The sequence below is a fragment of the Athene noctua genome, chromosome 10, assembly GCF_965140245.1.
Source record: "Athene noctua chromosome 10, bAthNoc1.hap1.1, whole genome shotgun sequence".
Taxonomy (NCBI): domain Eukaryota; kingdom Metazoa; phylum Chordata; class Aves; order Strigiformes; family Strigidae; genus Athene; species Athene noctua.
In genome coordinates, this window is record NC_134046.1 from 12,993,763 (window position 1) to 13,017,396 (window position 23,634).

General features: G+C 40.7%; 1 protein-coding gene across 4 annotated transcripts in view; it reads left to right on the forward strand.

The window, feature by feature from the left end:
• The window catches only part of GRM7 (glutamate metabotropic receptor 7), a 308,790-nt gene that overhangs the window by 138,358 nt on the left and 146,798 nt on the right, over positions 1-23,634 (forward strand). For all 4 annotated transcript variants that reach the window (XM_074914190.1, XM_074914192.1, XM_074914193.1 and 1 more), the window contains exon 3: positions 22,643-22,784. In XM_074914190.1, coding sequence (XP_074770291.1) covers positions 22,643-22,784 — 142 coding nt within the window. The remainder of the gene's footprint in view (positions 1-22,642; positions 22,785-23,634) is intronic.

A 23,634-nucleotide genomic window follows, 5' to 3' on the forward strand; every position in this document is an offset into this window, starting at 1 on the left:
ACAGAGAATCCAATTTTTATTTTCATCTGAATTTTTAAACAAAAGCTTACTAAATATGACTTCACCAAGTTCAGTATTCTTATCTGATACATTGCTAGACACACATGCTCATGACTTGTGCAAAAATCACTGTTGGTCTAGAAGACATGCATATACAAATTATTTATTTTGAATCCTTTCCATTTAGGCTGCATGCAGGAGCTGCACATTCACACACCAACTTTGCTTCTATTAAAACCAGAAAGTCCTCGCACTACTCTGCTTTTCTGTCCTTCAGTTACAAGAAAAAACAAGAAGCCTCCTGCCATCCGAAACATTTTCTCTGAAGTAGAAAGTTAGTAGCTGAGATTTAAAGGGGTTTATGGTTTAAATGCTGACACACCATAGCCATAGTGGTACCAATAGCAATAGCGTTATAAATAGTGCATGAATATACACTTGTTTATCTTCTCAAAGTGCATTTCCAATTCTGTCAGTGTATGTGTAAGAGGGTTTAAGTAGCTTGTGTTTTGGACACAAAATACTATCGTGACCTGCAATATTTTTTAAATGAACTTGAATGAAATTATTGAGGACATCTGATAAGTGAGATTTGATGAAGCTTTAAAACGTGTTTTTATCAGGGGATATTAAGAAATATGGGATTGAGTGTTGCAGCATAATACCCTTTTTCTGATGCTCAATTTTACTGACTTAAAGGGAGTAATTTGAACCATCATTTTTAGAATTCCATCTATTTATTTAAAAAGAAGTAAACATTTGAAGTGCATTTCCACTGCAGGGTGGATGGGAGCTCGTACTTTAGTGGAAGTTATCTCTCTGATGACAAAGCAGAATGGGACATAAACCAGTGTAGAGGATTAAACTTCTCACGTCCTTTCCTTGTCCTGACACGGCACTACATCAAATTAATGTGAGTATCTTATACTTTAGAGTGTGATGGGGAGATAATGATGTGTGGGTTCAGAAATGGGATTCTCAATGTTAGTTTCTCTTCTCCTGTTTTCAGCAGCATCCATGTGCTTTTTTAGGATTGAAAGCATATTTTAAAAACATTTCATACTGTGCCCCCAGCTCACAACAGTTGTCTTAGAAGAAAGCCCTTATACTTATTTTAAAAACTGTGGAAGAATTCATTATATAGTTGAAATGTGGCAAAAAAAAAAATTCTTTTTCTACACCATCCTCTGCTACACAAGCTCAGTACCTTGAAATAGGGATTGCATTAGTATTCTCTAAACCCAGTCAGAGGACATGAAAATCTTTGAACTCTGTTTGCTGGATAAAGCAAACAGTACATCATGTTTCTAAACTACTGAATAAAGTTAAAATAATGATAATAGAATGGAAAAGCCTATTTTCTAAGAGTCTGTGGAGAAGGAAAGGCTAGAATGTCAATCATTTTGAGAGATCATAAGGTGCTTTTTTTTAAAAAAAAAAAGTGTATTTTGGAATTATTTACTTTGTCAAGGAGATGATCTTGTGTTGGGAGTGGGTGATGACCACCACAGTGTCACCAAGCTCTATCACAGAATGGGGTGGGATGGAGCGGGACGATCTACCTTCCATTCGGCCATGGTCTTATCACTCAGTTTTCCTGCTGTCCTAGCACCCTTATGGAGAAGGTCTTCATGGACACCTCCCTGAAGAGTGGCAGGCAGAAGAAACTGTTACCTGAACAGCCTGTGGCTTTGGGTTTGTCTGGCCAGTATCCAGGGAAGACAGATACAGCAGTTAATGTATGCAGTGTATACAGTAATTAATGAGTCACCTTAGACTCAAGGTCTGAATTTAGCTTTGGCTCCTAGACCTCCTTTGTGACCATGAATATGGTTGTTAAAGGGAGATTAGAGTCATTATTTTTCAGATGCCAAAGCAGCAGCAGTTGCAGACCCACAGGGGACCCATCCAGGGAGTTTCAGTAACCTGAATTTCTATCCCTTATCTCTGAGCAAGGAGCGATTACTTCCAGACCATCTCCCTGGCCTTGACTGGTGATGCAGGCTCTCACTCATACAGGGTGAGGGGTGAGGGGTGGCAAGGGCAGCAGACACTTACTCTGGATAAAAGTATTTGTGTAAGGGTGCTTCCAGCCACCCCGCTGCAAAGTGTGACAGTGCCAAACATTGCCGTACAGATCTTCTGCAGGATGCTGCCTTATTATTTTAAGTAGAGGGATATAAATGCATCCCCATTTCCCAGAGATGGCTGAAGGATGAGTACATGACATGGACAAATACAAATGTCCTAACAGACATATAAATAATCAGCTGAAAAAAAAAGGAATTTTTAATAAAGGAACTCAGAATTAGATATTACTGGTTTGATATTTGAAAGACAAAGGTGTCTAGTGACAGTGACCTTAACCCTAATAAAAGGCATATGCAAATCAGCCAGCGTTAGTAATTAATAGCAATCTACAAAAAAAAAAAAAAAAAAGGGTCTCCTAGGTTTAAGAAAAATATTAAGTGTTGAATGAAAGGCTGAAGGAGCTACTCCAGATTTACTTCCAAGATCTGTAAATCAGGCAGAAGATTTACATGTTTGCTCTTTTAGCTGGAATTTTCCTTATCCATCAGATTATTTTAGTATTTTGTGAATAATACTGCTAAATAAAATTTATCATCAAAGTAATTTTAGTTTTAACAGACTCATAGAATCATAGACTGGTTTGAGTTGGAAGGGATCTTAAAAACCATCTAGTTCCCACCCCCCTGCACTGGGCAGGGACACCTTCCACTAGCCCAAGTTGCCCAAAGCCCCGTCCAACCCGGCCTTGAACCCTTCCAGGGAGGGATCAGCCACAGCTTCTCTTTTTCCAGTGTCATAGAGATAAAGTTTGCATTTAAAAGCTTTACTGCGATACTCAGTGAGAACAGGGCTTCTCTATGCCTGTATCACTCTGAGCAAGCCCACAGAACTCACTGGTTACTACAGCTCACAGCCCTCCTGAAAAACACACGAAGCCCTCGTACCTCTTGGCCAGTTGTTTTCAGGTGAATTCAGAGCTCTTGAAAAGTTCCTTTCTGACAACCTACAGAAAGAGCAGTTGAAGCTGGTCACACAAGCGAGCAGATAGGGCAGATTTCCAGCAACTCCCTGGCAATTACTTCTGGTCGCGTTATGTGAAGACAAGAGCTTCAAGGGAGTGTTTGTGGCCCTCTCACCTCTGCCCTGTTTGAAAATATACAAAATAAGAGTCTTATTCCATACATGAAGGGCTGTATTCTCTGGGAATTTAAGTGGTGTTGAAAACAGCCTCAGTGTCACCAGATTTCTGTACATCGCCCGCACTGGTGTCCCCTGGCCAGAAGCTGGGACCTGGAGCAGCTGGCACAGACCTGGAGCTGCTCTCATTCCAGGTGACAGCAGCTTTCAGGCTTGATTGGAGGTGGTCAGGAAATTATCATACAAATGATATTTCACTGAAAACAAAAGCAGGCAAATAGCTCTGTGGTAAATATTTTTCAAGGGTTTCTAATAAGTGCTTGGATTTCAGTGAGGCAGCTTGCTGATGAAAGGCTTTGTCTGATGTTGTAAATTGTTCGTGTGCCCCAAGGACTCTCCAAGCAAGAGAAACCAACAGCTTGGTGGTTATTTATGCATTTTATGTGTTCCCAAAAAGGAGGAATTGTGGACCTTTCATCCCCACCTGTGAGAACAGAGCCCTGTTCCCTGCTCCCTGGGTTTGAAGAGAAATGGGACTTTTGTAGATACTTATCTGACGCTTGCAAACTGCCGTCTTGCCTTTAGCACTCTTTTTTCCTTAGCCTTGTTTCTCTCCAGGTATGATTTTACATCATATCTCAGCACGATAATCACCTGCCCTCTAAGTTCCCAGTTTTCAGTAGCAGTTTCTTCATTAATATTTGAAGCATATGATTTTTTTGCTTGTTATCAGCAATATCCCGGGAGACAGCAAGAAAGACTGTGTAGGAGGGCATTTTAAAAGCTTATCTTTAAAACCATGATGTTTTGTGATTTAAAAATTAAATATGGATTAACAAATGGAGAACTGACACTGTCTGGGGAATCAAGATTGGATGTAGAGGGAAAAAGAGCATGACTCAACAAATTACTTTATCACAATAAACTAAAGCTATTGGTGTGGATATGCATCTTGACTAAAGTGGGACAGTTCAAAATAGTTAACGGTCAGATATTACATAAGTAACTTAATTAAAAACATTTATTTCTCCAGAATAAGAAGTTTGTAGAACAAATGAAATGAAGCAGATTAAACAAGACTTGCTGAAATTATGTTTGTATTCTTCTTTTATGTGGAGAATAGTGCTGTGTTCTGAGAAAGGCATACAAAAGTAAGCTTACTGACTTTTAAAAAGAGCTACTTTTTGAGGAAACTCCCCCTTCAGACACAGGGCCTATTCTTGGCCTGGAGCAGCGTCTGACAAGCGGCAGAAAGAGCAAAATTAAGATTCAGACTGTTCTGATCCTTTGCGCTGGTCACAGGCAGGTAACAATTTTGCTTCAAGGACAGTGCTTTGCAGTCCTGATCACTGCTCTGCTACGTATGCTAAAACCTGATGCTTTTGTACAAATATGTTTAAGCCCTGTCGGTATTTGAACATTGCTCAATGAGACTTGCAAGAAGAAGAGTATTCTGGCATGATCAGATGCTCGTGCCCATCTGTGTATGGTCCTGCATAGACAGAGAAGCTACTATGGCCCCACTGCTGGTGCACATGTTATCTCCTTGCTGGGGTCCAGGTATCTAAATAAACAACTTCTGGAAATTTTTAAAAGAAACAGAAAATAAATTGGAAGGAAAGACAGTGGAGTGCTGCTGATGTTTAGCCTCCAACCCCAAGACCATTGAGGCCATGGTATCTCTAATAATTGCAAGTGCTAGTGCTTTACTTATACTTTTTATTCAAGAAACAGATTCAATTATCTGTAAAGCAATCTGATGTAATTTATTCAGCAGTGACCTGTGCTTTGCTGAGCTAGCACCCGTTATCTTGAATTTATCCCTTTTGGTAGTCCCAGCCTTGCTCTGGAAGATCACATCCCAGCTCAGCAAGGCTGGACATTGTGGCATTCTGGGTGGCAGCTTATGGCTGCTCCCTAATACACAGGTTGTGCACTACAACGTTCAGAGACTGGGTGTGCTGAGGGGCTGCCTCACTGTTAAAATAAGAGCCCTTTATCCAGGTCTGTATAGGTTTATACATTCCTGCATGAGTGACGGGGGAGATTTGATATGGTTAGCAAATGGCTATAATGGCTTACCTTGATTTTGATGTACAAAGTTTGAAAAATATCTGTAAATGTTATAACACAGAGATACGAGCCATGAAATGAACTGATGTGTGTGTCAGCTTTGAGAAATAGAATTTTAAATAGAAATTTCAGTGCTCTCTATTCAAATAGATTTGATAGTAAAGCAGCTTTTCTGTGGTGTTAGCACAAGCTTTAAGTGAGTAGGTAGGCATGAAATGCCAGAGAGAAATTTAATAAAATTGGTGAGCTGTCTCTTCAGTCATTGTTTTGGAATCAATCTAATCAAGTTCTTTCAATATGCCAAAATATTGGGAAGAATGATTAATTTAAAAACTTTGGAACTGAGAGGAATATTTGAAATTAATTTTCAGTGTTAATCTCTCCTACATATGTGGCAGTAGTTCATGCCAAATAAAGATAACTTTGGTGATCTTTCTGGTCACAAAATGAATTAAAAATAAAGTAGATGTTTTATGTGAAGAAAAAGTTAACATCTGTTTTCTCAGAAGTTACACTGATTTACTGAGTTTTAATTTATGTAGTACTCATAGCATCATTTAAATTCCTTCATACAAGTAGTAGGTCTAACAATTTCAAGAGAAAATATATTGCCCCTTATCACTCATTCCAGATTGGAAATGTTGAAACTTTTAGCCAGTCCCAGGTAGTCCTCCAGCTGGATGAGACAGTACTGAAGGCTAGAGTCAGTATGGTTTTGCACAGGAGAATTCAGTGGTGTACTCACATCCTGAAGTACAGGGATTTATAATGCAAGCAAAAATTCTTCTTCATACTAATTACTTACACATGTAACTTTCAGCTATCGAGTTGAGCTTTTTATCTCTTAAATTCCCATGAGATACAATAAATGACAACTGAAAAAATGGGCTGCTCAGCAGCATAGCTGTAGGTGCATGTCATGAGGTGTAGGTGGAAGAGTGTGAAATTTGATCTGCAAATAATATAAGGAAATTTAATTAGTCTAATATGATGAGTGCCCCAACAGTAAGGGAAAGGGGCATATTCAGCATATCAATTTTTTCTTATCCTTTTTTATTTGTGTCTCTTTGGTCTTCTGAATTCCAGATTTGCTGGTGTTCCCTTGCCATATCAAGTTTCTACAAAAGGTCTAGTGATAAAACTTTTTTGTGGCATAAATGTTGTTTAAATATTTATTTAGATATTGATTTGAGGGTGTGATCTCATTTCTTGCTACCTTAAGTACCGAAGATCATAACATAAAATCTTTTAACTCTCCAAAGTTCTTGCTGTAAAGTAAATTTCTGTGATTTGATTCTTTCTTAGGGTAGCGCAGTAAACTGGTGCAGCATGGCCCATACTGTGACGGGCCTGGATGCACAGGTCATTGAATCGGGACTGCAGGAGACAGATCTCAAACTTAACACTCAGTCCTCCTTGCACAGTGAAAAAATATCTGTTGGACTCTGTAGGTTTGCATCAGTGCAGAGACAATTCTGTAAGAGCATACGAATTCTTAATGTTAATAACAATAAGTGCCTATTGCACTGCTCTTCCCCTCTCCTGAGAGATATTCACTATATTAGTGCAAGCCTTATGAGGTCTTTAAAACATACAGGATGAGAAGTGAATCTTGACAAACTGTTGGTGGTAGATATTCTCCCACCCCATGCATTCAATTTAGGAAAATAGGACCTTTTTTCCATTACTTGCCACTGGTGCTTAAGAAATGTTCTCTGAAAATTAAATGTTACCCCCAAACCCTGAAAACTTCAGGTTACGTATTTGCTGCTATTTTTGTGTACATTTTCACTTGGTTTCACTCACTGTAATAAGCCACATTTTTGAGTTGGCAAGTAACAAGGTAAGTTGTAAGAACATGCACCATAAAGTCCTCTCTGCCCTTCTCTCCTGTGACCCTTTCAGCTAGGCAGTTTCAGCATCTCTCAGGATCCCCCCAGTGCAGCCTGAAAGATTTTGATTTGCGTGTTTGATTCCCATAAGTCCTAACACTTGAGTTTGGGCTTTTTATTGTATGCAGCAAAAGGGAAAACAAAAGTCTGTTCTTCCTTTGTTCTTCCTCTGTGAAGGAAAAGGATGTTTTCTTAAGAATAGGCTTGCTAAAGGTACAGTCATAGCTGCATTTGTTGAAGGGAAAATGAAGACATTAAAGATTCATAATGTTTCTGGAAGCTTTGTAGGGCAGTAGGGGCTTTACTGGAGGAATGATTTCTGCAACAATCACTTTTCTTTCAGTTAACATATTAAGTAGTCCAAATATTGACAAATATTTCATACACCTCTTGAATTCAGCATCAAATTAAGAGAATCACATTGTCTTTAATGGGCTGTTCATTGAAAAGCCTCTTTGGAAAACAGTCAATTAAGAGCTTTGTGCTGAAATAACGCAGGTATAACCATATCCAATTCATCTTCCGAGATTAACCACGTGAAGCAAATGCAAATGGCCATAGAGCAGTGGTGGTTCCTAGTTGCTGGGTTAAGCATGTTTTTTGCTTATTAAGTTTTTCGTGCTCCCAAACCTGCAGGCCCGTATTTGTGGCTTCCCTGGATGGGATTACAGGTGAATTGTAGAGATGAAATGCACTTGCTGGGCGAAGTCCAGGTCTTGAGTCTGTTACAAACTCTATTAAGGTCGCTATTTGAGATATGGCAAGCTTTCATCTGAGAGCGAATGTATTCAGACACCTCAGGAACTAGACCGTGACTGCTGTTCAGAGCCTGCAGAGCTAAACTTTGCTGTCCAGGACAGAGGGCAATCTTTGTGCCATGTCCTTTAGGTTTGCTTCACAGCAGTGCTCACACCTCTTCAGTTCAGCACAGGAGCTGGTGCTGCAGATCAGAGCTGTGTGTGTACCTCAGCAGCCTACACCCCACCAGTTAGAGCCAGTAAAGGAAGCCCGGACTGAGTGTAAAGATGTGCAGCATTCCAGCCCCTACCCCCATTACTCAGTGTTAAGTGCTTTCGGAGTCTAAGTTACTCAATTTTGTGTTGTAAAAAGTGAGCAAGCATTCCTCGTTCACCTCTGTGTGCCAACTGTGAATTAACAGCCCGATGTCACCTCCCCATCTCTTCAGCCACCTGGTTTCCAGGCAAGACTGCTCCTGGGGACCAGGACCCCCTGCCAGCAGCCTCCTTCTCCAGGTGCCTCCTGCCCTTGACGTTTTGCTGCTGGGCATCTGTTCCAAGCTGCTGGCAGCATCTGCGGCCCCAGAGTATTCCTGGCTCTAGGGCTGAGATTCACCTCATGCTTACCTTGTTGGGGTCCCTCTCTCGGTCAGAGGCCCCAGAGTACCTGGCTGAGTTTTGGCCTGTAAAAGTAATGTAACAGTATTTTACATGACATAAGGCACTGCTAGGATGAAACCTGGACAGCCTTCCAAGAACTTGCTTCCAACTTGTGTGCCTCTTACATGGTTTTGTTGCAGAACTCCATTAAATCGAACTGATTATCCACAGACAGTGGATGGGGGGTGGTTTTTGCGATGCTACAATAGTGATTTTATTGAACTATATTGCATTTTTAGTACTCATTTGAGATGGGGTTTTTAAAGCACAGTATGGTACATTAAGAACATTACTCCAATGTGAAAGAGATGAGGATTATGAGAAAGGCAAGAAAAGACCAAGGAATTTAAAGAGTTCTGGTTATATTTTTTATTACCACCATCCAAGGCCTGGAAACACAACCTATTTAAATAATGCGTAGCTTTACTGAATTTACATGTTTTGAGTCCCAGAAGGCAGTGGTCAGTGTACAAACTTGCAGTAATGACCTTCAGTGTAAATCATTTGAGAGAAAATATGCTGCAGCAAGACTGAGGACTAATCAGAAACCCAGGTAGGACCTGACAGAAAAAGCTATCTTTTGATATCTCAGTCATTCCAACTGTCACCTGCAAATCTCAGCTAGAGGTGATTTGCTTTTGAGACTGCAGAATGCTGTGCTGCTTATATATGCTTTTAACAAACTTGTATGTGAAACAAGAGTTTTATTCAGCTTTCACCAAAATGCTATGAAATATGAACATACATAATATAATGACAGTTTGCTGATGACACTTAATGAAATTTTCTCTCAGTAAAATTAGACCACATGTAGTTCGCTTCTGTTTTATGATTTCTGTACGAAAGGGATCTGCAGTTCTGCAGAGCTGGGGGTTAGCGCTGTATGAGAAGCATCATTTCAATTAAACTTGGGAAGCAGCAAGCAGAGTGGGGTGTGCTAATTAGAGAGCCGCTCCCCAGAAAAGGGTTGGGGATGGTTGCTGAAGCAAACAGAGGGGAGACCTTCATCCTGCCAGAAGTATAAAGGAGTAATAAGCAGATCTCTTTTGCTTTCCTTTGGGAGAGGCACAAGGAACTGGATGTGAAACAAAATGTTACAGAAGCCACCTTCTTTTCCGCTAAGCCTCCATGTCCCCAAGCCTGATATCCTGTTTTCTCTTGTGTTCCTATCAAAACATTAGTTGGTCTTTCTAGTGAAGATAAGTGAGTGCCAAATCCTGTTAGCTTTTGAGTGCTTACCTTAGTAGTCCTGTGCTCTGGCCCCACCTCTCACTTTTTGTCCTAACTTGAAGCCCAGGAGTTCCTGTCAGTCTCTTTTCATGTACCTTATCTATTGCAGAGCCTTTGCAAGCCTGACGCTGGGTTCACAGAAGATTTTTTTCATGTTCTAAATGCTACTCTCTTATTGGGTAGAAAAATTAGGAAACAGGTTTCTTTCCAAAAGTATACTCAAAAGATTTCTAATCCTTCCTCTCTTCCCACCTAGATTTGTTATTGTGTCATTGCTGTTCTCCTGATTTCTCAGTCTTTGAAGAGCTGACAGGTCTTTACTTGCCCTAACAGATATATAACAACCAGAAAATGTCATTAACTGAGAGAAGGCTAAAATGCTATGTTACCCCTTGAAGAAGAAATGAATTAGAAACATGGGAACACTCCAAACTGTAGTTAGAAAAGCTTCATCATTAGAGATCATTTTGTGCTTGCAGTTTATAATGATTCACTATCCAGAGGTGGCATCATTATTACTAGGGGGGAAATATCCCTGCAAGAACAGCACAGCACTAAGCCGTCTCCTAAATTACAGTGTGGAGCTCCAAGAGGCCGTTCAGACAAATAAAACCATGTCATAGAGCACAGGATTCTTTAGTGTGTGTGAAGGTTGCAGGAAATTGCTTTTTGCAAGAGAGCCAAACCAGCCTCGGAAGGTATTGTTTGTGAGCAGCCTTGCATTCGGGCATTTTGGGAAGCGAACAAATAACTGGAGATTAGGAGGGGGTGAGCTTAGCTGCCCACTGCCCACATTGCCTGTGTGCGGGGAGGCGAGACGCAGCCGGCCGCAAAGGTTCCACCACAGGTAACCGCTCTGGTTTTCAGCTGCCTCGATGGCTCAGAGCCACAGCTGGAGGATGTCAGGTTTGACTGTACGCGTCTTCATCGCAGCGCTTATTTATAGGAAAACTGGGGATGTTTTATCAGTTTGTTTCTTTCTAGATTCCCTGGACTCCAGTCTGCTTTCAAACGAGTCACTTTTTGTTCTCGGGTGGGTAGCCTTGCTAGGTTACTGTCTCTTGGGGTTCAGGCATCACATGCCACTAGCTGTGCTCAACAAAAACCTTTGTACCATTGCGGGGCCGGGGGCTTCCTCCGTGGCCTCAGCCACATCCCACACTGCTTCCTTGGGTTCTCCTTGCAAATATCAGTTTAGGACTTTGAATCTGTCAGTTCCGAAGATTTATGAACCAACTGCAAAGCTAAGATACTTAGCCAGTGTTTTGTGTTGAGCACAGTTCTAATTTGTATCATTGCTTGGCTGTACGTTATGCTTTTAAACATGGTATTTTTGGTGCTTTGTTTCTGTCTCTACCCGCAGCCAGAGATTTTACCGCCTACAGTTGTTCCTAAAGAAACTGTGTTTTATAAAGTGTTCTGACACTATTTCTGAGAACTTTGCCATTGCTATTTTTATGCACAACGTGGTAGAGACGGTCTTAGTCTGACTAAATCAGACTCTTAAAAGACAGAGGGAGGATTGCATTATTTTTGGATTTGCACTATATGTGATCATACAGAGTGTTTTGCATGCCTGTGGGTTCATCCTGCAGATCGGCAGATTCGCCCAGGACTTCCTTACAGACCTTTACCCATATTCCTTTCAACTTAATTCTGGGGTCTGAATTTGGAGTCTCTCTTTTCTATTTGATTGGAGACATTTCTTGCTAGGAATAGTACACAGCAAAATTCAAAACATAAATAATGTTATTTAGCTGAGAAACTGCTTGTTCAGACTCCAGCCCTCAGAGTTGTTCAGAGCAGCTGTTACCGCCTCTTACAGGCTTTGCAGGGCAGTCCTGACCCAACTGGGTCATTTAAGCACTACTGGCATGAAGTTGTAACAACAAAAGTGTTTTAAATGTTAGAAGCAGAGGTGGAAATTTTATTTTATATTGCTTTTTTTTTTCTGTGTGGCTACACTGTATAGCTCAAATGTACTTTTTGTAGTACAGATTTTAGGAAGCCAGTAAATCTCAAGCCCCTTCTACTGCAAATGCCTAGACTGAGCCTGTTCTCAAACACTTTGGAGTGTTGCCGTGTGAGCAAACGTGAGTTCATGAGCATGGCTGGCTGTTGATCTAACAGGATATCCTCATTTTCTTTATTTTCTGTCTAACAAACAGAGCTTTTCTAAATCTTTGAAAATTATGATCTTATACCATTCTTATAATTAAATTTAGTGTTCCAGAGAGAGTCTTAATTTTTTGTATATTGCTGGAATTTAACTGCCATAATAAAGGACAATTTTTGAGGTGATAAAATGCACTAGGAATGTCATTAAATATGCAGCAAAGCTATGACACAATAGAATTAAGCATTAATGAATAACATACTAGAAATATTAGTCTTCTGTATCAGTTTAGGTCTTCTGTTCCTTGGTTATGATGAAGTCTAATGTGAAAAAATGAGACAATAACCAGGCCTAGCAAAAATCAAATTTTAAAATGATTCCATAGAATCTTAATGTATAGAAAGTTTCTAGGTTAAAGCTGTTGCATATCCACAAGGATGCTTTCACTGGGATAAATTGTTGCAGTTTCATGTTTTAATGTAATTTTATTATTGGTACACATTTTATTTTTACAATTGAATTATGATGCTATGGAGACGTAATTTAAATTCTAGCCCATCTGCACACCAGTGCAGTTGTAAACTTCTTTTATTGGCATATGCAAGAACTTCATAACTCTTGGTAAGCAGGATATTAACTATTTCTGGTAAAGAAACAAAAGTCTGACCCCTCATTAGATTTTGGACATAAGGACACAGCTGTCATTTCTGGATCTCTCTGTGTCAGGTATTTTGCTTGGAACTTCTGTTTTCTTGAGGATCCTGAGTACTCTATGCTGATTTAGTCTCCCCATTTTTTTTTTTTCCTTGAAATATGATAACTCCATGCTCCTGAATTTTCCATTTTCTAGATCTGTATTTCTTCTGGGTGGAGCTGTGACTATGTTAGCCCAGCAAATACAGGCAGAATGAAGTCCAAACAGTTTTCTCTGAATATGCCTGGGTCTATTTTAATTTTGGGTCTCAGATTAAATGAATTCCTTTACATTTCTGGCTGGGCGGAATGGCAGGAACTTTTCTAACCATGAGCTAATTTCCATAGATTTGTGGGGCACCTGCTAGAGCTGGAGCTGGAATGGGTCACACAGGGCATCTCCTTTGGGCTGGGCATCACTGCTTTAAGGAGGAGAGTTCCTGGTGAACTGTCATGCTCACGGCACCTTGTCCCTTGATGGGACAGGATAATATTAGAGATTCAGTAATGTGGTCAGGTTTTGTTTCACTAACTTGGTTTACTGTGAATTTATAGGTTTGAGAATGGGACTGGAATTTTTTCTACACTGTGTTAACTTACTGGAAATCTTCTTGCATGAGGCTGATGAGAAGTCCCATAAAGTGGACATTGGGGAGTTTATTCTGGTTTTTTTATTTTATTTACAACAATAAATGTGAATTCCCACATATAACAAAGAATCACCCTTAAACCTCTACCTGACATGCAGGCTCCTGCTGCATAACTTCATTCTTCTCTAAAGCAAATGTGTGAGTCATGTATTGACTTTTCAGTGATTGTTCTTTGAAGATTTTGTGGCTTTTGTGTCAGTTGTTTGAATAATTCTCTTTTACTGGTGAGGAGTTTGACAGCAAGCAGGCTGGCAGGCCCGGCTGTATTTCAAGAATATGAAATAATCTTTATCATTCCAGTTTCTTTAGGATGTAATTTTGCTTTATCAGGGAAATATCCTCAATTGTGGCATCAGAGTTTTCAAACAGGGAGAATACTGACTTCTTTAAACTCAGTCTACAGTGTTAGTGACACTGGTTTCTTTTTCTTCTGCAGAATATACGAGATTTAGAAGTAGAATTCATTGCAGCTAATAAATTGTATATGCAGGATATATAAGTATATGCCAAAATCCAGCAGTGATATATAAAATGTATGACAAAATGAAAAAAATACTATATGCCTTTGATGTTTATTTTGTTTCTTCCCCAATTAATTCCTCTCCTTTGGGCTATCCCAAACTTGTGTCAAACTGTTTGATTTATTTCCCCTTGTGAAATTTATTTCCTGCTCGCTGGATTCATTTTGCTGAGCTTTCACTGCAGGGCTCTGGTGAGCATCCCACATCCCTTGGCAGGGCCACCATGGGACTGCATTGACTCCCTGGTGGGTTTCTTTCAGGGGGATCAGAACTCCTCAGCGCTTGAGGAGTTGTTAGTTTTGTTGTTTAGATTAAAAAAATCTAGGTATCATCTATCCTTAATTTGACCTTTTCTTGCCTTTCCCAGTAAACCTTCCATAAAATCCCAATTTTAGGGTGTTTTCTGTGCTGGTGTGCAGTGAGAAAGGTCTTCAAATCCCTGCCAGTGGAGGAGAAGCTGAGCCATGCCGTGCTGAGCCCTTCTGTGCTGAACTGTGCCATGCCGAGCCATGCCAACCCATGCTGCGCCAAGCCGTGCCATGCCGTGGCACCTGTCAGCAGTAAGGCATTGGGGATGGGCTGCCCTCCGAGGGCCAGGAAGAAGAGGACTGGAGGAGAATCCATGAGCCTCCCCCAGCCAAACCGAGGAAAGGGGCAGTCGCAGTAGCTGCAGGCTCAGCTTTTCTCTGGTACAAAACCGAACAAATGTCAAACCTTGTAATTACCCTGAAAGCAGCCTTGTGAGCATGATGAATCCATGGCAGGGGGAGAAAACTCTTTGAAAGCAATCAGCTGCTTTCTTTCAGAAGGAAGCCATGCGAGCCCATTGCTTTGTGTGTTGTTCCCATAATAAACATCCAGGAGGCAGCTTTTGGCAGCTGCTAATTTTAAAGTAAAGTATTAATCAAATTAATTGAGAGTTTCTTTTAATAATTAGCAACAGCCAACATAACTTTCTGAAGCAATGTTTTCAGTATTGCTAAAAGTGATTCCCCCCAAAAGAGTATCTCTGTAGATAAATCATCTGAAAAAGTGTTAAATTGTCTCTTTTGCTACCTGATAATCCAATTAAGTGGTGATAAGAAAAATAGCTCTTGGAGAATTTCAGGGAAGCAGAATAATGTACTTAGTGCTGTACCAGAATCAAAATACCACATAATCATGGGTATCCATGGATACTGAAGCAACACTTTGATTACTAGATACATCCATTACCCTTAAATACCAGAGTTAGGTGTTTAATGCCCTGAACAATTTAATGCATGACTGCTTGAACTTGCACAGAGAATTCTCCTGAGGTTTTTGCCTTTCAGAGGCACAGCACAGAATCTGTCAGCAGGCGAAAGGAAGGCAGCTATGATATTTTTAAGACTCTCTGTCTTCTTCCAAGTTCCTGTGTGCTTTGCAACTGCTGCCACCCAGATGGCTTGATTTGCCCGCCTGTCCTTGAGCTGCCTGTGAACTGGAGCATTATGTGATGTGGCCCAATCTATATCCCACGTCTATGACATCTGAGTGGGATTCCCGTGAAAAAAGTCACATGATAATCTTTTACAGTGTGTGTGCTGTTGGGACTTACTCTGCATCAAATGGATGTGCTCCTTGCTGCACCTCTACAGCACCAGACCTTTTATCATGGCAAGATGAACACATTGGTTGTTTCATGGCATAGGATCTATCATGAGGTTGAGGGCACAATTCCTCTACCGGAGTTTTGACTTCATTTGTTTTGCAGAGCAGGAGTGGGAATGCTGGAAGAGAACCTCCTCTGCACAGAGGCTGTTGTGGGTCCTGAAGGCAGCCCAGGAGAGGGGCACGTGGGGCTCTTTACTCATGTGGTCTGAGCAGGATCTCCTGCCACCAGCTTGGCTTTTTTTCTTTATATTGCATGATAGGATCCAGTCCTCTTTCCTAGTGTTGACAGTGAGAAAATAAAATGCAAAAGGAAAGAAATAAAATTGACATTTAGAAAATGCTTTGGTAGTGAGCCTGGAAAGTATGATTGTTTAACCATGATTTTGTAGTGGTGGCTCCAGCACCTTCTCAGCGTGGACATCTGGGCAGGCAGAACAATGTGGATATTTCGGTGTCTGCTTCTGCTCCTGGATTGTGGTGGGGCAGGCTTATTAAGCCTGCATTTGACCATACAACACCAGGTGCTTTTGTAATGTGAAAATGCCATATGATGCAAGAGGTTGAAGGTAGGAAAAGCATGAGCAGAAACTTTTCACTTTTTCATCTTTTGTAAAGATTACTGGCTTTGTTATTTTATTTTCTCCTTTTTTTTCTGCATTTTATACTCACAAAATGTCTTTTATATTATCAGAGTCAAAACCAACTTCCTTGAATGTCTCAATACAAGTTTTCATAGCAAAACATTTTTTGAGGCTACTTGTGAGGCAGGATCTTGCCTATGTATTCTGCTGGAAAGGGGAAGAAGAAAGTTGGCAATCTATGTAGGCAGGGAAAGAATGAGTTTAATCCATTGTTCCTGACAGTAATTTAACAAACTGAATCTTTCCTATAAGCCATTTTGCTAAAAGTAAAAGCAGGAAGCTAAGAAACAGATGTCATATCATCCCACTTGTGGCACAACTAGTGCTTTTCAGTCTACCTTTGCTAATCTGCTCTTCTTGTGTTTTTCTGATCACCCCTACTGCTCTTTCCTTCACTGAGCTTCAGTACTGTTTTGTAAACTGAGACTGAGTTCAGTCTGCAGCTTTGGTTGGAGAAGTGGGGGAGGAACATGAGGAGGGCTGTACATCGTCAGTCTGGTGTCATCTTGCTGCTTTCAGCGGCTCAGGGACTACTGTGCTTATGTGGGAGAGCTGGGGTCCCCTCTTGTACCTGAGAGCAATTGGCCTGTTGTGCGTGGTGGTTTTGATCTTGTTTTTGACACTGTTCTTTGACTGAACATCAGCTTCACCTTTTGTTCTAGTTGAGGATGGTGCAGCTCTGCAGACAGGCACAGGGACTGTGCCCCAGGTATCGGTAGGCCATGGCAGGTCAGGGCACCAGGAAGTCTGAGGTCCAAGTTCAACACCTCTCTGGGAAAGCAGGAAACTCAAATTTTTCGATGAGTCTTTTAATCATTGGGTAGGAGGGAGACACCAGAATCTCCTGTGTAGCTCCTCATTTGTTTCCTCCTACAGATCCCTAATAATGACTGTTTTCAATTCAGATTAAATGGAGATTTTTGTTTTAGGTAAAATTAATTGTATCTCTTTTTATTTTAATGAGAAAAAATGACGATCTAGCAACAAAAAAAAAAGTTTGATCTATAAATTTTCTTTTTCAGTCTGGCAGCCAAACCAAAAAAATCATGTATTTGTACATCCGTAATTGCCAGCATCCTGAGCAGTACCTTAAGGTGAATTTCTTCTGTCTCCAGAATCGCTTAATTAAAACTTCTCCAGAAGCGTTTGAGAAAGTAGGGGCCATTATAAGGATCAAAGTGAAACTGAAGAAGGTTCTCTTTGTGCAAACATTAACTAGAAATGGCATTTCTGGAGACAAAGTCTGCTAAAATGAGTCTTGTCAGTGACTTAATGAAGTTCAGAGGGCCCTTCTACTGGAAATAAAATTCAGAGGAAAAATTGTTTTTCACCAGCCGGGGCAAAAGGACCCAACTTCACTTTGCATTTTGTTTGCCAAAAAAAAAAAAAATCTGGAGGTGCTGTTCATTTTGGTTGAAATGTTAGCATTTCTGTGTTTTCTCAGAGTGCTGCCAGTGGTTGCAGTGTGGGGAATTTTAATGCCGGGAACAATCCCAAACAATCAGGTCAGTTTGCCAAAGTGGCACAAACCACTGGGAAAAGTAGAAGCTTGTAAAACCAAATAATTTTCAAGTTATTGTTTGAGGAGATGGTTTGCCTTGTTGTCTTATCCTTTTCATAGATTATTGTGCGTTTTCATGTCTTACTTGTTGGACAAAGGCGCATCTGGAAAGGCTGAACCTACCAGGTCTGCTCCTGGTGTTCCCATCTCGGATTTGATGTTACTACAGAAACATTTGCTGGCAGCAGGGAAAGATGAAAAAGATGCCAATGTTAGACTTCTATACATAGCCTAGAAGAGAAAGGATATTGTTTCAAGGATAGAGTGGTATAGAACTGACTGCCTCATCATCGTTTTACCACCTTTCATATACTGATTCTATTGAATTTCTAAAAATCCATCATTAAAGGAGTTAAACATTTGCTTGCAGAATTGCTTGAATGATGTATCTTATATATACTACAGTTCAGAATCTCTAATTCTCCAACATTGGACACTTTTAAGATTCAGCTGGGCAGCGTGCTGGGCCATCTTGTCTAGACCGTGCCTTTGCCAAGAAAGGTTGGACCAGATGATCCTTGAGGTCCCTTCCAGAACCTGGGATTCTGTGATTCTATGAATATCTGTTATTTTTATAATGGCCTTTACACTTGGCTGCAGAATCTCAGTTAGTTATCTGCTTTCTTCACTCCCTAGGCAGAAATAAGGGTAGCAAACAACAGGAACCCTCTGTAGCAGCTGGTTCAAAGGGTGGTACTGCTGGTGAGACCAGTCCTGGGATGGACTGGGAGGCTCCCAGTGCCACGCAGGGTACAGTGACTCCCAGGCTGCCATTAATTGCCACAGCAGTTTGTAGCTAGTTAGAGCATTTGCCACTTCTTTGGTCCATCAAGGGTAATGTATTACTGCAGAAATCCTATGACAAAACCCCTTAATCTGCAACTTTCACATTTTTACTGCTTAATTCCCTTGGAGGTTTTTACCTCGGGAGTACCATGAATTAACCTGACAGTTTAAATACCTGTGCGTACGTTTCCTATTGTAATAAGAATGCAGGATGAGAATATGAAAGTTAGAATTATTCTATATGTGTCATCTGGACAATATACACCCAATTCCTTGGGCATCTATTATTGCTAAGGCATGAAAAATGATGTGTGCCTCTGCCTGCCATGAGGTCCTCTGCCAAGATCGAAACGCTTTTATTCAAGCTCATAAGCTTGGATGTAAACGGAAGCTAATGTGACTGGAATAGTCGGGTGGCTGGGATGGATCACCCTGCTGCTACTGTAAGAGCTTGTACTCCGATATCAAATGCTGCCCGGTGTGGACTTGAGCAAAACAAAGCAAATAAGAAAATAATACACGTTGACCCATTTTGGTGTCTGGGAGCACATATTAGTCAATTTGTAATAGTGTCACTTTCCTGTAAGAAACACTAGCGGTTTAAAATCAGAATTTCCATCAACATGTCTGAATTGTATTATCTGGGCCTTGGTCCTCCTGCGTCTTACTTCTCTGCCTTTTTTATTTGCCCTTGATCTACTTTCTACAGCTCTAGCCCTTTCTGTTCCTAATGCTGCTTCAGAGAGTGCTTTTTGATGCCAGTCTCTCCTGCTGCTGTTTTAGTGAAAGTATCATAGCTACCATACTGTAGATAAAATATTTTGGGTTTAATCATTGACATTTACCATTTATAATTCCTGCTTACCATTTATCCACAACTTCTTTGTGCCAGAGATGACATAAGGGTTAACAGGGTATCACATCATTGGCTCCATTTGGGAAAGCTCTTCCACCACCCTGGCTGTAAGAGCAGCTCTCCATCTAGCTTGGGCTAACTGCACAGTGGCTGACCACTGCACGCTCACGAGAGACGGCATGTTGAAAAAGGAGCTGTGTTTCTTCCCTTCACCAGTGAACGGCAGAGAAACTAAGAGCTGACCTCCCAAAAGTAATAGAGAACTCTGTATCACAAAACCGACCTGAAATCTGCCCTCCCAAATTCCAAACTGTTTCCTTTCTCCACCCTAGGTCCTCTTTTCTTTAAAAAACCCATGGAAATTACACACTTTGAAGCTGTACATTCCAATAGAGGCTTTTTTCCTTTTGTATTGAGAGCCTGGCCACAGCTGTCTCTCTGTCCAAAGATGCTCAGTTCAGCTGTAATCATTATCGACTATAATAAGATTTTTGGCTTCTCCATCCAGGCAATAGAGATTGCATGACCCGCACAATAGGTGTAATTATTGTCAGGGTGGGTTGCTGAGCTAGCAGCCTTCCCAGTAATTTTAGCCTTTTTTCCAAGCACTTAAATCATGTAGGTCACAATGACTTAATATTAAATACTGATTTTTTTAATGATAGTTTTACAACAATGTATCACCTGTTCTGGAAGGGGTGTGGGGGGGTGTCTGTGTCTTTTTTTTTCCCCTGGATACAAGGATTCTTTAGTGTAGATAGACACTTACCTACAGAAATGTTACTGTCATGGATGCCAGGTCTGAGATCCTTTTGCTTGTATCTCTCTCCGTGCCTGAGGGGGTGGTCATTTCTCTGGTAGAGCTGTGGTGTGTGGTATCTGGGGATAAGCGCCTGTAAGCATTCTTCTGTCCTGATTTAAAATGCTCTTAAAGTTACTTAGTGGTGCAGTAATGAGAAATCAGGTGATTTTGGGGAATACTGCTCAGCCTGCCTGTCTGCTGGCGTCTGCTCCTTGGGTTTATATTTGCAATCCTCTCGTGAGCAAGCATGCATTTTTTGAGTGAAAGCAATGAAGAGCTATGAACAATTGCAAAGGATCTTCACAGCATCTTCAGATGTGTCTAAATAATGGCTCCATCCATCATGCGAAAGCCCTTTGGTCTCGAAACAATAAAATATATCTTCTGTTCTGCTGTGCCAAAGTGGGAGCCTCTTGAAAGGACACCGTGGAGGGAATGCATGAATTTTCAAGTACGAATCTTGGAGATTTCTAACAGTCTGTGGGTTGGTTTGTTGTTGTTTGTTGGTGGTTTTTTTTCTTTTCTCTCAATGAATTCTCCAAAGTTGCCAACATCCTTATTTAAGAAGAGAAATCAGAATCTCTCATGGGAGATTCAAAGTAGCTTGGCTTGGCATGATGGAGTGCCAGGGAGGGCATGGATACTTTCCAGGAGCAGCTAATAATTTTAAATTCTCCTTAGGCATGATGCCAAGGTGGAGAGATTTTTCCTCAGCAGAGACACATGGATGGCTTCCCCTCAGTTTCCAGTGGTCCGTGAGCGCCCTGCGCTTGGGAGATGCCTTGGCCCTGTGTGTGGAGCAGGAGCCTCGGCTGAGAGGGTTGTGCTTTTAACCAGTGTGTAATCCCTGCCAAGGGGAGCATTTCAGGAAAGCTAGGTAACTGCTCATGGATTTGAGTCAATTCCATCTAATTTTAGCTGGGGAAAATAGAAAGAGTATTTTAAAATGTTTAAACTCTTTGAACTTACTATCAGTGAGACTTCCCTTCCTCATTTAAAAATGAAGTTTACTTTTAAAAATTGGCATGGTTTTCTCCTAAAGAAAAATAACAGGTTGCAGTAATTTCAGGCTGTAATAATTGTAAAACTAAAAGAAAAATCCTATGTGAGTCAGAGAACAACTTGGGGGTTATTATTCTGATTTATTCTTTTTCAGCCTTTCCTTTTCACCATTTTATTTCTTCCCACCGATACCAACCTTTTTTTCCCTGGAGTTTTTGGATCAGTTAGTACCAAGAGACCTGGCGTGACTTAAGACAACCTCTGTGTCTCAGCTCCTCTACATCTAAAATAAGGAAAAAAATGATCCTGACTGACTTTATAAAGTCTTCAGAGATTTGCAGAAGAGCCATATTTTGCAATTTTCAAGCCACATACTTGGTCTTTATGGATTTTTAGTGATTTTCCTCCAGGTGTTTGTATGCCTGCCTTGCCATGCTTTGGGATGATGATGTTACCCTTTGGGAGGCTGCGGGCAGACAGCGTGTGCCAACAGTGGATTAGCCACCTCCTCTATGCTCTTTCCCTGAGAACACCTTCTCTATTACTTCATGGAATGGTACTTTAAAATCTGTATTTAAAGTATATCTGTGAATATCTCTTTTGTCCTGCTGTCTTTTAATTAACTCATCCCTGCTGCTGTTTCCTGTTATGCATCTCTGATACTTTATTAATTAACACACTGTGCAGTATACTGAGGAAGTTGGTATCTAAGACGTCATAAAAGATGAAAGTGTTTATTACTGAGAAACAAAACAATGAAGGCAAAAGTTGTGTTTTCATCTGACAGTAATGAGAAGAATGTCACTGGAGATGGGATTCTTCCCCACCCCCCACCCCCCACTCCCCCCAAAAAAAACCCAAAACAAAAAAACCCAATAGAACTGTAACATGTGAAGTGTTATAGATGTATTTATCAGTGTTACTGTGTTGATACTATGGTGATTGCAATGTTTTCTCTGTGTGTATGAGAGGTCCAGTTCACAGACATGTACTTTATTGTGAGGCTTCAGTTGCTTGAGCTGCTCCATCCCATTTGGTGATGGGCATTTAAATGAGGAAGGAATTTCTTGAGCCATCTTTGCTTTGACAATATCTCAATTCTTTTCCTGTTCCTATTCCAGATAAGTTCTTTCCGTGGAAGCATTTTCCTTCGATATACATCAACTGGCAAAATTAAGAAGAATCTCAGCTCTTCACTGAGATAAAGTTTGTCTTTCAGTAAATTGTCAACATCACTTGCCTTTCAGCCTGTTGTTTTTTTTAATCAGTTTAAACTTGTTCAGGTTGTTGTTTGTTTATGTTTTTTTAAATCCCTCTACTGACTGGTTTATTTGTTTATTTTCCTTTTCTATGATACTGGTTTTGCCCATCTGTTTAATCCCTGACCCTACACAGGCATGCAGACTGTGTGCATCGCAACAAGTGCTCTGCAAAAAAAAATAATGATACGAATCCCTCAGGAAGCTTGACATGAGGATTAAGTGCTCCGTAAGGGCAGTGATCCAATCAGAGAGTTTCTCTTTCTCCCAGGCTTCCCTTCCAGCCATGTGTATTTCCTACTGCCTTTCCTGTACTCTCCAGTGACAGAGTCCTTTTCTTCTTTCTTCTTTCTTAAACAGGTGGGCTCTGCATTGCTCAGTCCCTGAAAATCCCCCAGGATCGCAAGGACAAGACCATCGACTTTGATAAAATTATCAAGCAGCTCCTAGAAACTCCCAATGCCAGGGCCATCGTTATTTTTGCCAATGATGAGGATATAAAGTAAGGATGACTGAGGGAATGAATTCATTTGTGCTTGATAGCTATGCAGAAAAGAGAAAGCAAATAAGTATATGAATAATGAATTGGATATGTCTGTTGGTATGAGCAAAGCAGGGATGTGGAGTGTGTGCTGTGGAGGGTAGCACCAGACACAGAGGTGCTGCTGTTGCTGCGCTGGCTCCCGTGGTGCTGCAGACTGTGCGTTGCAGTAGTGGGGGGACAGGAATGTTGATGGAGTTCTGTAAGATTTTCCAGGTGTAGGGTTACTCATGCATTGGGTGGCAGACTAGACCTAACCTCTCAAAGAGGCATTAAGATGCCCCTCACTGCAAGCTCATACTACTATGTATTATTCATTAATTCTGAGTCTATTTTATGGCACATAATGGTTACTACTGATGAAATGGCTTGGATGTTCAAGGTTAAACCATGTAAGGTGCTCAAGGTTTAACCACATACCATTTACTTGTTAAAAAAAAGTATATTTAAAAATGTGACTCTCATTTCTCTCTTGCCCATGTTATATCTTCTCTCTCCGGAATTTTAAATCAGCTTAAATTTGTGATGGCATTGTCAAGTGCTGAGAGGATCAGTTCTACAAAATGAGACACAAGGAAATTAGGGTAAAGTTTCAGTAAAGTCAGTGGCAAAACTTAAAGTTTTAGTGGAATCGGGATTTCAGTCTTAGGCTACAGAGTGAATTAAAGAAAAGGTTCGGTCTGTGCTGCATGGAACAGGATGCAGCGTGTTGTGAAATTCCTGCGCTCTGTTGGTTACAAGGATATGCTATTTCTGTTCATTCTGCAGTTGCAACATGCTTTTCCCAAGCAGTTATGTGTTCATATGAAAT